The 14,519-nt window shown below is 44.0% G+C and overlaps 1 protein-coding gene across 1 annotated transcript in view; it reads left to right on the top strand.

Moving 5' to 3' along the window:
• The window catches only part of ANKLE2 (ankyrin repeat and LEM domain containing 2), a gene marked incomplete in the record, with an annotated part of 2,117,323 nt that overhangs the window by 2,087,298 nt on the left and 15,506 nt on the right, over nucleotides 1-14,519 (top strand). Inside the window, 1 exon segment of the mRNA XM_044060669.1 lies at nucleotides 3,180-3,311. Coding sequence (XP_043916604.1) covers nucleotides 3,180-3,311 — 132 coding nt within the window.

A 14,519-nucleotide genomic window follows, 5' to 3' on the forward strand; every position in this document is an offset into this window, starting at 1 on the left:
AGCACAACAGTTCCCAGTTTACCTCAGATTCTACAATATTTGACTGAGATGCTTCATAAGGGCTTGTCCTTTTCCTCCATCAAAATTCATGCCTCAGCCATTTCAGCTCATTATAGCACGGAGCCTTCTCTCTTCTCTCACTCACTCACTGCTCAAGCAGTTCCTCAGAAGTGCCACAAATTTAAGGCCACCGAGGAGAGCTCCAAATCCAGCCTGAGACCTTAACTTTGTCTTGGAGAAACTCACTCTTCCTCCTTCCGAGCCAGCTGCTACTGCAGATTTAAAATGTCTTTCCTGGAAAACAGCTTTCATTTTAGCAATCACTTCTTCAAGAAGGGTATCTGAGTTACAGGCCATTATGGCAGTGGAGCCTTTCATCATCTTTCATGCGGACAGGGTGTCCCTCAAAACCAATCCCTCCTTCATGCCCAAAGTGGTATCCAGTGTGGCTCTTAATCAGTCCATTCATTTGCCTACCTTCTTTCCTAACCCACGGAACAAAGGGGAACGGATGCTGCACTCCTTAGATGTGCACAGACAACTTAGATTCTACTTGGACAGGACTAAACCTCAAAGGAAATCTGAACAACTGCTGGTGGCATTTGCTGCAGGGACAGAGGGGAAAGGTATTTCAAAGCAAACCATTTCAAAATGGATAGGCCACTGCATTCATTTCTGCTATAAGCACCATGGAAAACTTATCCCACAGGGCATCAGACCCCACTCATCCAGGGCTGCATCTACCTCTACAGCCTTTCTCAGGGGCGTCCCTACAAGGGACATCCAAGAAGCTGCTACCTGGAGTTCTGTACATACTTTCAGCAAGCATTATCATTTGCCAATTTTCTCCAAATCCAGAGCTGGTTTTGCCACTGCAGTTTTGCAGGGCCTTATAGCTGGTCCTAATTCTATTTAAATTCCTCCTCCCAACCTTAGCTTTGGGAATCTACCCAAATGTAGTGACTGCAACAGTGAAACACGAAGAGCATAGTACAGTTGTGTACACTTACCATAAATGTAGATGTTCGAGTGTATTCACTGTTGCAGTCCTGGTTACTTTCCCTCCATCCCCCTTTCTTGTTTTGGTTATACCTCTACTCTCACTTGCTTTGCTCAAAAAACTTTTTGGTGTATTTGCTTTTTTTTTGGAGGTATATCCTTGTATTATAGATTTAATTGCTTCCCATTAGGGGGGGGGGGCACCTGGGGCAAGAAAAACTGATGTAATGGCGTCAGCTGCATGTTTTATACCCCTGGCGACCTGACGTCATGGAAGAAGGGACAGCAACCGACGCAGGACCCAAGACTTTATTAGTCAGGCTGACTGAGGGCTACTGCAAGCAGATAACTCAAATGTAATGACTGCAACGGTGAATACACTTGAAAATCTACATTTATGGTAAGTGTACACAACTGAACTTTCTCTGTGATGAAGTCTGATCTAGTGTAGTCTTTAATTAGTTGAGATAGGTTGATTTTAGACAGAGAATAATCTATGTCTCTGAATTTGTGTGAGGAAAGTTGGTGCTGAGGTCTGCTAAAATAATTTTTGTTATAGTGACTATCCCAGATACTCTTGCAATTTAAAATTTATGTAAGTTGAAGGGGTGGAAGACAGGACAGAAGTAGGCTATCAATGGAGCGGTTGAAGAGATATTTTGTAATGGCTCTCCAGTTTCGGTTATAGTCATTAGTACATAAGTATTGTTTTTGGTTGTTTATTTAAATGTTGTCTTTGATTAGGAGCAGCGTGCCTTCACCAGTCCTGATGCCTGGTATGGTGTCTAGTACAGCAGTATAACATGAAGTGGAATTTGAGGTTGGGGTGTTCAGTTTTACCCACAATTCTATGCTCTTTGTTGAGATTCATGAAATGCAGTTTGTTGCATTAGTTTGTTTCGCACACTGCCAGCGTTTTGTAGTGCTTTGTTTAGTTTGGAGAGTGGGGGTAATTTGCACATAAGAAGTGTTTAAGTGAAAGGTGTTACCTTGATTGTGAAGTTAACAGCTTTATAGATTGAGTGTCTTGGGGTATGTGGGGAATTTGCTGGTGTGAGAGAAAGAGGCTGCATGGATGTTTGAAGGGGGTATGTGCATCAGGAGGATTGTTGAGGGGTGGTTTAAGTATAAGTTGGTGCTAAAATGTTTCAAGGCTTAGATGGGTAATAGGATTGGGATGTGATTGTAAATGTTATTATTTTGAGTGTTTTTTTACACATGAAAAAGAGCATAGCTGTATGAGGGAGAAAAGAATGCCAGAAAGGACATGTTTCAGGCAGGTTAGAGATATGTTTGTTTATGATTTGAGATGTGATTTATTACACTATATATTTAAGACAATATTGTTATGGCAGGAGTTGGGGTGAATGGTAGATATTTAAATGGTGATGAGGAATGCATGGGGATTAGGAAATGTGAAGGGGGCAAAGTGTTTTACAAGCCCCCACTAGCAGGAGCCAGTCAGTGCATGCATGTGCACTTCTCACAGAAGACCTGACAGCACACATTCCTGGGGAGTGAGTTACAAATTCAAAGCATAGCTTTGCTACTGCCACTCTAATTTATTGTTACAGCACTTGGGTACCATTACAAGTGATGAAATGCCTTTAATGCAGGAAGTTGCTGGCCTGCTTCAGGTTATACCAATGATGTTGATCAGGACAATAATGTTATTGAAAGGAGTCTAAAATGGAGAATTAAGGAGGTTAGGAGCATAGGGCATCATTTTTCTGTGTGTTGTGAGGGACTGAAAATTCTATACCACAGATTTTGTTTTTTTTTTTTCTTTTTAAATGTATTTACCTTGAAAACCCAGTAAGGGTAAGTGTCTATTTTCAGGGGCATCTCAGCTGCAGTGCCTGTCTTTTTTTTTTTTTTTGTTAAATTCAGGGCAACGATAAAAGCGTTGGGGTGTATGGGAGCAGGTCAGTACTTCTATTTATACAGACACACACACACACACACATATATATATATATATATATATATATATATATATATATATATATATATATATATATATATACATATATATATATATACATATATATATACTTTATTTTTACATATTTTAGGTTGTATTTGGAGAAGAAGATATAGTTGTTTGGGAATCACAGTGCTTTCAGCCAATTCGTAATTTCTTATTTGTTTTTTTATAATTCATTTTTTTCTTTTTTCAGAGATGAGCCTTCAAAGGTGGATGTTGATGTTCTGGCAGCACTGGGAAACATAGAAATTAGCCCACAGAAATACCCTAGTATCCATAGATGGAAATCTTCTATTCTCGCTTTTCCGTCCAGCATAAGACAAAGGTATTTGAGTGTGACTAGGATATTTGGAATTCTGTAGCTGCTTCCTGCTGCCTTTGTGTGTGTGTGCCAGTGCATGTGTAAGTACGCATTTCTATGTAATTTAACATTTCTTTGACTTTACATAGCAATAGACTACTTAAATGTTTTACTAATAACATTTCTTTGACTTTGCATAGCAATAGACTACTTAAATGTTTTACTAACTACTGTCTTGCAATTCAGCAATTGCTGTCAAAAGGCAGATGTTCTTCATCCCACATTGCTGCAGTCCTAACACTTGGGTAGTCCGCTGTCCCAGTCGGCCCGAATACCAAAGTATAAGGCTGACGTCGGTCAAGGCGCATTTGTCTGACATCAGGACGTCAGGGTACAAATGCGCATGACCGACGTCATATCCTCAGTCTTTTTTGCCGCATGGTCCGATGCAGAAGCAGTATTGCGAGTGCAGGTTGGCGTTCTGAAATTTTCTGAAGTCGGAGTTTCAGACCGAATCAAAGTTGGCTAAGTACCCCGTTGGGGAATATTTTGGTTTTTTTCTTGCCTCAGTATTTAACCGGATGTCAGAAAGTGAATAACTGTATTTCTTGTGGGAAACAGATACCTCATAGAGATTACCATACCTTGTGTATACCTTGCTTAGGGCCTGAGCACGACGTTGTTGGCTGTCACTCTTGTGCTAGATTTAACAAACGCACTTTTAAGAGAAGATTAGATTGTGCCAGGTTAGTTTTTGGGAAGCGTTGTAATTACAACATGCCGTCGGATGCTCCGCCCGCCTAAAAAGCGCAAGGACAAAGCAGCAAAGCCTAGGTTGGAAGAACCGTCTGTCCCGGACGTCGGTTCTTTAGAGGGCTCGGTGGAGCCGGTGGTTCTACCAGAAGTTCCTTTAGATTCTCAGGGAGAAACTTTACTGTTACAAGATGTGTCCTCTCAGGAGGTAGGCCAGGCTGAAGGGGCTTCTCAGGTAGCTGTTCTCCCCTCCCTTCCTAAGGTGGTTAGGCCCTCCCCTTCTGTTTCCAAGGCTTCTTCTAGAGGCAGGCCAGGGTTAACTTCAGTGGGGTCTCCCTAGTTCTTCAGGGTCTCTGCCTAAGAAACATATGCTTAAAATGGCAGAAGATTTGATTACTATGATTAGAGGTTCTATGCCCCCCCCCTGATAAGAGGCCCAGGGTGGAACCTGAGCTTGAGAGTTTTGAGCAGTGTTCGGAGGCTTTTGAGTCTTCGGCTGAAGATTTGCAGGAGTATCCTCCTTATTCTGATTCTGATGTAGATGATTCTACTCCTTCGGCTTCTCCTCCTGAGGATTTTTCTTTTTCAGAGACTCTTCATTCCATGAGGGAGCATTTTAAATGGGAAGGTCAAGATTTCTCTGATTCCAGGAAAAGGCTTAGGGAATTTTTGTTTCTACCCCAGCATAGGCCTTTGGCTATACCTCCTGTTCTGGATGTGGTAGAAGATGTTTTTGCAGAGGCTTCCCTGAACCCTGATTCTTTGCCTCCTGCCCCAGTTAAACTGGATAGGTATTATAGGGTGCCTGAAGCTCATAAGTATCTTTTTAAGAGTCCTAGGGCAGACCCAGAAACTGTTTCTCAGGGCCCTAAAGGTGTTAAGGCTTCTGTTGTTAAAAATCCTGTTCCTTCTGATAAAGAGGCTAGGGCTTTGGATAGATGGGGAAAGAAGGTGTATACTTCTTCCACTTTAGCCATGAGGGCTTTGAATTGCCAGTTTCACATGTTGAAATACCAAAATTATCTCCTTACACAATTGAAGTCTAAGGTAGATGCTCTGGAAGGTATTGAGTGTAAAGAGTTGCAGGATTTAGTTCATGTTTCTGAACAGGTGGGTAAGCATTCCTTGCAATGTGGTTTTGATGCTGTACAGGCCTCTTCGAGGGTGGCAGCCACTGGTTCTGTTCTTCGCAGGCACGCCTGGCTGAGGGATCAGAATTTAGCTGAGCATGTAAAGACAAGGATTTTAGATGCTCCTTTACAATCTGATGTGTTATTTGGTTCGCCTGTGGAAGCAGTTTTAAAGAAAATGGAGGACAAGGCTAAGTCTATGCAGACTGTTAAAGATTTTTGCAGGTTCAGCCTCAAGTTTAGTAGAAATTGGCCTACTAAGGGGTGGACATATCCTTCTTATGATTCTCAGTCTAGGGGTAGATCTAGACGTGGTAGGGGCAGAGCTCAAGGTTCTTTTAGGCCTAGAACAGGAGTTCACCTGCCCAGTCTTCTGGTGAGGGCAGGGGTCAGTCCTTTCGTAAGCAGACCCAATGACCTGCCTTTTCAGCTGCCAGAGCCTTCTCGCCTGGCAGCACCTTTGGGAGGAAGGCTGGCACTTTTCAAAGAAAATTGGAGTGTTATTACGCACGGCAGATGGGTATGGGATATCGCTCACCACGGTTACAGGTTTTATTTCCATACCTTGCCTCCTTTCAAAGGCATGCCAGACATTCCTCCTATACAAAGAAAAGAGGCTCACAAGCAAATTTCTCTGTTACTCCAGATAGGGGCCATTCAGCCGGTTCCTGTGCCAGAAAGGGGCCTAGGATTTTATTCTCGCCTGTTCCTAGTACCAAAAAAGGGGAACACGTGGAGACCAATTTTGGATTTGTCTATCCTCAACACTTATCTGGACATTCCCAAGTTCAAAATGTTAACGTTACAACAGCTTTTACCTCTGCTGGGCAAAGATCACTGGATGGTAACTTTAGATCTCAAGGAGGCTTACCTTCATGTGCCTATCAGACTCAGTTGCAGGAAGTATCTGCTTCGAGCTGGGAATTCCCATTATCAGTTCTCTGCATTGCCCTTTGGCTTATCTACTGCCCAGAGTATTCACAAAAGTTCTGGCTCCAGTCATAGCTTTCTTCAGGCTAAAAGGAATACAAATCTATCCTTACTTGGACGACTGTCTGATTCTGGCTCAAGAAAAGGACGAGCTTCTTCAGCATCTGGAATATGTGATAGCAGTGCTAAGATGCCTGGGGTATTCTGTGAACGAAATAAAGTCCAGTCTAGTACCCTCTCAAGACATGTGCTTTCTGGGTGTGAGACTGAATACAGCAGCCCAGATGGCCTTTTAACCCCGGACAAACAAAAGAATCTTTCCCTTTACTTTCATCAACTATCTCTTCAGTCCGGGCTGACTGCAAGGACAGTCCTTCAAGCCTTAGGGTTCATGGCATCTTGTATTCTGGTGCTTCCCAATGCCAAACTGCATATGAGGAAGCTGCAATGGTATCTAAAAATGTATGGACACAGCACTGCCAGGATTTGGACACTGTCATTCCAATAATACCTTGCATTCAAAAGGAATTTTTGTGGTGGGCTCAGGAATGTCACCTAAACAAGGGACTCTCTGTGACCCGCCAGAGGCGAGTCAGATTCTAACGACAGATGCCTCAGACATAGCTTGGGGAGCTCATCTGAATGGAAAGTGGATACAAGACAAGTGGCCTGTCAGACTACAGCATCTACATATCAACATGAAGGAGATGTTAGCAGTCCAGTTTGCATTAATGGCTTTCAAGGCGTTACTTCTTCCAGGGCAGGTGTTGATTCTAACAGACAACACAACTGTCATGTGGTACATCAACAAGCAAGGGGGAACACATTCTTATCCTCTATGCAGGCAAGCAATGATTTTGTGGGAGACTGCGCTCAGCTTGCAGCTAAATCTTCAGGCAAGGTTTCTGCCAGGAGCACAGAACTCCTTAGCAGATGTGTTAAGCAGGCAAATCATGGATCCCCACAGTGGAAACTGGATCTTCATGTATTTTGAAAATTGACAGTGTCATGGGGAACTCCAGACATAGATCTGTTCGCTTCTCCACTAAACCACCAGCTGCCAAAGTTTTGCACAAAAAGGTTTCATCACACAGCTTGGAAAGTGGATGCTCTTTCGTTCAGTTGGGAAAATCTTCATGTGTATGCCTTTCCACCTCTGCCTCTCCTCCCAAAGGTACTCCTAAAGGTCAGACAAGACAAGCCAAGGATGATTTTGATAGCTCCAGATTGGCCTCGGCAACACTGGTACCCATTACTGAGGAATCTGGTAAGGAAGCCTCCATGGCCTTTACCTTTAATTCCACACCTTTTGTCTCAGAGGGACGGTCATCTACTCAATGTCAAGCTTCACTCTCTTCATCTAACAGCCTGGCATATTCTGTTTTGAACCACAGCAGGTCTCAACTTCCTCAACAAGTTTTGAATGTGATTATGGAAGCCAGAAGACCTAGTACACGTAAAGTGTATGCAGAAAAATGGAAGAGATTTTTATTTTGGAGTGCAGCAAAGGATTTGGATGATGTCCTTCATGGATGCATCTGCAGTCATAACAACTGGGTTGTCCTGTCGTCAGGCAGCCCTTCAGTCGGCCGGATTCCAAAGTCCGGGTCCGGCTTCGGCTGATGTCGCACTTCACCCGACGTCATCTCTGTTGGTCCTCGGGTATAAAGGCATCAGCCGACGCCATTTTCCTCAGTCTTTCTTGCCGCGTGGCGCCCGAAGCAGAAGCTGTTCGCAAGTGCCGGTCGGTCGGATCCAGAGATTACTTCTACGAATACTACTTGAAGACTTCTAAAGCTAAGTACCCGTTGGGGACTCTTTCTTGCCTCAGCCGATGTCAGAAAAAGTTAATAATTGTTTAACCTGTGGGAAACAAATACCTCATAAAGATTTCCACTCTTACTGTCTGCCTTGTTTAGGCCCAGCCCACGACGTAGCAGCCTGTTCGCCTGTGCTTCTTTCAACCGACACGCTTAGGCCGGTCGGAGTTTACTGAACAGTTTTTCGGTTCTGATTTTGTGTACATTATGCCGCCGGATCCTCCGACTACCCAATCTGCCAAAACGCAAAGATAAAGACCGACACTTTCGCGGTCCGGTTTCGCTGAAACCATGGTTAAGCAAACCGAGTGTCTCGGTTTCGGCGAAACCGAAAACTGATCAAAGTACAGCTGAATCTATCTCTACAACTGAGGCCCCTGCTACCATTCTTGAATCGGCCTCAGAAATTATACCCTACGGTGGTTGCCACTGACTTATCAGACACCATTCCCTTGGATGTCTCTACCCCAGCACGTGGTGCTGCTAGGCCTCCAGCAGCCATGTCCATTAAGGCCTTCGCCAGGGCTAAAGCAGCCAAGACTACTAAAACAGTGCCTGTTAAACCCCTTCAACCAGGCCCTCCTCTAGTTCTCAAATGCTTACTCTGGCAGAAGATTTAATTTCATTAATTAGAGGATCTCAATCTCACCCAGACAGGGCCTCTCAGCCCCCAGAGAAGAGACCTAGGGCAGAGCCCCCTGAGCCAGTGTCATCTGATGATTCAGCCGATGAATCAGACATAACTGACCAGCCAGAGGCTCCTTTCTCTAATTTTGAAGACTCTGATGCTGAAGAATCCATTCCAGCTGCTTCCCCACCAGAAGAATTTTCCTTTGGGAAACCTTACATGCCATGAGAGCAGTTCCAATGGCAGCAACAGGATTTTTCAGACTCCAGAAAAAGACTTAGGACTTTTCTGCACCTTCCACAACACAGGCCTTTAGCTATACCTCCTGTTCTCTCTGTGGTGGATGATGCTTTCAATGATGTCTGCTCCGCTCCAGATTCTTTACCTCCAGCCCCTGCCAAACCAGACAGATTTTACAGGGTGCCAGACACTCATCACCACCTTTACAAGGCCCCTCTTGCAGACCCCAAACTATATCCCAGGGTCCCAAGGCAGTAGCCGCGACCATAGCTAAAAACCCTATTCCTTCTGAAAGGGAAGCAAGGTCATTAGACAGATGGGGCAAAAGGTCTACACTTCAGCTACTCTCTCAGCTAGAGCTTTAAACTGTCAGTTTCACATGATACAATACCAAGAGTTTATGCTTGATCAGTTAACTAAAAAGCTAACCACTGATGAATCTCTTGATAAGAAATATGTATTAGAAATGGTAAATAACATACAACAGGTTAGTAACCATTCCTTAAAATGTGGCTATGATGCACTGGAGGCTTCATTTAGATCAGCCATGACTGGCACAGTGATAAGAAGGCATGCATGGCTAAAGGAGCAAGCTTTACCGGATCATGTTAAAGCAAAGTTACTAGATGCTCCTATGGATAAGACAAGTTTGTTTGGTACACCTGCCCAGCAGGTTATGAAGAAAATGGAAGAAAAGGCAAAATCCGTTCAAACGGTTAAAGATTTCTTGCAGGTTCAGCCCCAAGGTTTAGCAGGAACTGGCCTGCCAAAAATTGCTGCTTTCCTGACTCCACAAGATCTCAAAGGGGCAGAAACAGACGCCCCAGAGGCAGAAACCAATCCAGAGGAGGTGCCTACAGAGGACGACAGTGGCAAGGTAACAACAGAGGCACAGACACAACCACTGCCACCACATCAACACAACCACAGTGACTTAATCCTAAATCCGCCTACCAGGAACAAATAGCAGCTCCTCTAGGCGGAAAGTTAACCTTATTTTCAAATAACTGGCACTATATAACAAAAGACAAGTGGATTTTACAAACCATAGATCAAGGATACCGGTTCCACTTCCACACTTTACCAATCAAAAGAGGAATGCCAAATCTACCTCCAAATCAAAAAACAGAGGCTCTACAACAGATAATGCAGTTAGCAAACATGACAGCTGTGGAAAAAGTGCCAACTGCAGAGCAAGGAAAGGGGTTCTACTCAAGACTATTCCTAGTTCCAAGAAAGGAAAAAAGTTGGAGACCAATTCTCGACCTGTCCGCCTTAAATACATACATCATTGTCCCAAAATTCAAAATGCTGACCCTACAGCAACTTCTTCCCATGCTGGGCAAGGAGTGTTGGCTGGTAACTCTAGATCTCAAGGAGGCATACCTGCACGTCCCCATTCGACCAATCTGCAGAAGATACCTCAGATTTCTTGCAGGATCAGAGCACTATCAATTCTCAGCATTGCCCTTTGGCTTATCTACTGCCCAGAGTATTCACAAAATGCCTGGCATCAGTAATTGCCCATTGCAGACTACAGGAATACAAATTTACCCATACCTGGACGACTGCCTGCTACAAGGGGACAACAAAAGCAAGCTGACAACAGATTTACAAAGGGTCATCTACTTGCTACAAGCACTGGGATACACAGTCAATCTACAAAAGTCAAGGCTGATACCATCCCAAACAAGGACATTCTTGGGCTGAATTGGACACAGTAAAACAAATGGCATTCCTAACTGCAGAAAAACAAAAAGAACTCCCTCTTTACTTCTTGGCACTAACAAAGCTGAACAAGTTAACAGCAAGAAAAGTACTGCAGGCCTTGGGCTTCATGGCATCATGCATAATCCTGGTCCCACTTGCCAGACTACATATGAGAAAACTACAGTGGTACCTAAAGAATTTATGGTCCCAACACAGTCACAGCCTAGAAACAGAAATCCCACTAATTCCATGCTTAAAACAGGAGTTCCTATGGTGGGCTCAGGCATGCCAGACAAACCCAGGCCTACCCTTTCGCAGATGTCAAGCAAGCCAGACCATCACAACAGACGCTTCAGACCTAGGATGGGGGCCCACATGCTGGACAAATGCGTGCAAGGATTGTGGACACAGGATCAACTTCACCTGCACATCAACCTAAAAGAAATGCTGGCAGTAAAACTGGCAATCCAAAGGTTCAGACCATTTCTCAGAGAGGGCCAGTTGATGATAAGGACAGACAACACCACAGTCATGTGGTACATCAACAAGCAGGAGGCACTCATTCATACCCCTATGCAGAATGACTTTGGAGCTGTGGAACCTGGCACTCAGCTACAACATCCAGTTACAGGCAATGTTTGTACCGGAAAAGAAAATATTCTAGCAGACATATTAAGCAGAACCACATCGGATGCCCACGAATGGAAACTGCACCGGACATTTTCAAGACCATCTCAAAGAAATGGGGAATGCCTCAGATAGACCTATTTGCATCACCTCTCAATCACCAGCTCAAAAATTCTGCACAAGGACATTACACCCACTGGCATGGAAAGTGGATTCGCTCTCCTTCAGCTGGAAAGGCCTGACAGCATATGCATTCCCACCTCTTCCCTTGATACACAAAGTATTACTAAAAATCAAGGAAGAACGTCCAAGGATAATCCTGATAGCTCCAAACTGGCCAAGACAACACTGGTACCCACTGCTGAGGAGCATGTCTCAGAACAATATGTGGCCAATACCCTGATGCCTTTGATGCTAACTCAGAACAACTACAGCATCATACATCCAAACCTAAAACGTTGCAACTGACTGCATGGAACATCACATAGCAACAGCTAACCCAGAACTTTCTCAAAGAGTTAAAGACATTATTCTTGATGCACGCAGACCTTCAACAAGAAGGAACTATGCTGGAAAATGGAAAAGGTTTGTCATTTGGAGTACTGAAAGAGGAAAAGATGTGTCAAACATAGATATGCCTAACATTCTAGAGTATCTGGCGAACTTCTTCATTCAGGCTTGTCCTACACCTCCATCAAGATACAAGCACCAGCTATATCAGCAGAATACAGCTTTGATCCACCTGATTTTTCGCACCCTTTGCTCAGGCAGTTCCTCAGAGGAATCAAGAATGTAAAACCTCCAAGGAAACCACCTTTGCCAGCTTGGGACTTAAACTTTGTGCTAGAAAAGTTAACACTATCACCCTTTGAACCAGCAGCAACAGCAGACCTACAACACCTGTCATGGAAAACTGCTTTCCTACTGGCAATTACTTCAGCAAGGAGGGTTTCAGAGCTACAGGCCTTAATGGCAGTGCAACCCTTCTTAATCTTCCACCAAGATAGAGTGTCCATGAGGACTAATCCTACATTTATGCCTAAGGTGGTATCCAGAGTGTCTTTAAACCAGGCAATCCACCTACCTACCTTCTTTCCCAACCCACAAAACAGAGGGAAAGAATACTGCATACCTTGGATGTACATAGACAGCTACGCTACTACTTGGACAGAACAAAAATAGCAGAAAGACTGACCAACTTTTGTAGCCTATGCAACAGGAAGGGAAGGAAAAGCTATTTCAAACAGACAATCTCCAAATGGATAGGAAATTGCATACGATTCTGTTACTCCTTCCATGGAAAACCAATTCCACAGAACATAAGACCTCATTCTACAAGGGCAACAGCCACTACCACAGCCTTCTTACGAGGAGTGGCAACCAAAGACATTATTGAGGCGGCTACTTGGACCTCCGTGCATACATTTGCCAAGCATTATAACTTACCTCTATATTCCAGATCCCGAGCAGGGTTTGCCACTGCTGTACTGCAAGGGATCCTAAACACACCATAATCTAGTTTTATCCTCCTCCCTAGTTGGCTATGGTATTCTACCCAGTTGTTATGACTGCAGATGCATCCATGAAGGACATAGTACAGTTTTGTACCTACCATAAATGTAGATGTCCGAACTGGATAGCATCTGCAGTCAGGATTACCCTCCTCCTTCCCTCTGTGGTACTCCTAGGGTATTTTACCCTCCTAATAGCTAGCTGGTGGGGAGTCTTTTATGGTGTATTTGTTTGTATATATGTACATACATGCTTATTTTTGTGTTTACCTCTATTTTTTTTGGAAACATTGGCATCTATCCAAATTTTAACCTCCAGGAGGGCTACTGGCATCTGGGGCAAGAAACACTGAGGAAAATGGCGTCGGCTGATGCCTTTATACCCGAGGACCAACAGAGATGACGTCGGGTGAAGTGCGACATCAGCGAAGCGGACCAGGACTTTGGAATCCGGCCGACTGAAGGGCTGCCTGACGACAGGACAACCCAGTTGTTATGACTGCAGATGCTATCCAGTTCGGACATCTACATTTATGGTAGGTACAAAACTGTACTTTTCTGAGCCTAATTTGAGTGTGGCTCTTCAATATCTTACTGAGTTATTGGACAAAGGTTTGTCTTTCTCTTCCATTAAGATTCATGCTGCAGCAATTTCAGCTCACTATGATTGTGACCCACCATTGTTTTCTCATCCTTTGTTCAAGCAATTTCTTAGAGGGGCAAAGAATATAAGACCCCCACGTAGAGCTCCTACTCCTGCTTGGGATCTCAATTTTGTGTTGGAGAAACTTACTCTACAACCTTTTGAGCCTGCGGCTACTGCTGAATTGAAATACTTGTCATGGAAGACTGCTTTTTTGTTGGCCATTACTTCTGCAAGAAGGGTTTCTGAATTGCAGGCCCTTATGGCGGTTGAGCCTTTTGATTTTCCATAAGGATAGGGTATCATTACGCACTAATCCTTCCTTTATGCCTAAGGTGGTTTCTAGTGTGGCTTTAAACCAAACTATTCATTTGCCTACTTTTATGCAGATCCCCAAAATAGGGAAAGATTTTGCACACTTTAGATGTACACAGGCAGTTGCGTTATTATTTAAGCAGGACTAGGGATTTTAGGCAGTCTCAGCAGTTGTTTGTTTCTTTTGCTTTGAGTTCTCAGGGCAAGCCTGTGTCAAAACAAACTATATCTAAGTGGATTGGGTTTTGCATTGCATTCTGTTATTCCCATCATGGCAAGGAGATTCCAGCTGGGATTAGGCCTCATTCCACTAGGGCTACTGCCACTTCAACAGCATTTCTAAGGGGTGGCAACTAAGGATATTTTGGAGGCAGCTACTTGGAGTTCAGTGCATACTTTCTCCAAGCATTACCACCTTCCTCTCTATTCTAAATCCAGGGCTGGTTTTGCCACTGCTGTGTTGCAGGGCATTTTGGCAGCTCCTGCTTCATTATAGTTTAGCCATCCTCCCTTACCTCTGCTTTGGGATTCTACCCAAGTGTTAGGACTGCAGCAATGTGGGATGAAGAACATAGTACAGTTTTGTACCTACCATAAATGTAGATGTTCGAAGATCCACATTGCTGCAGTACAATACCTCCCTCCTTCCCCTCTGTGTTTAGGGGTGGTTGTGTGGGTGGGGTTCTATTTTTGTAAATTTGTATATATTGTATATGTATTAGGTACAGGAGTGTTTGGTGTTTTTTGGTTTTGGCCTTATCTTTTTAGGGTCTTCTGACATCTGGGGCAAGAAAAGACTGAGGATATGACGTCGGTCATGCGCATTTGTACCCTGACGTCCTGATGTCAGACAAATGCGCCTTGACCGACGTCAGCCTTATACTTCGGTATTCGGGCCGACTGGGATAGCGGACTACCCAAGTGT

Source organism: Protopterus annectens, chromosome 2.part0 (assembly GCF_019279795.1).
Source record: "Protopterus annectens isolate FY-2018-M chromosome 2.part0, PAN1.0, whole genome shotgun sequence".
NCBI lineage: Eukaryota > Metazoa > Chordata > Ceratodontiformes > Protopteridae > Protopterus > Protopterus annectens.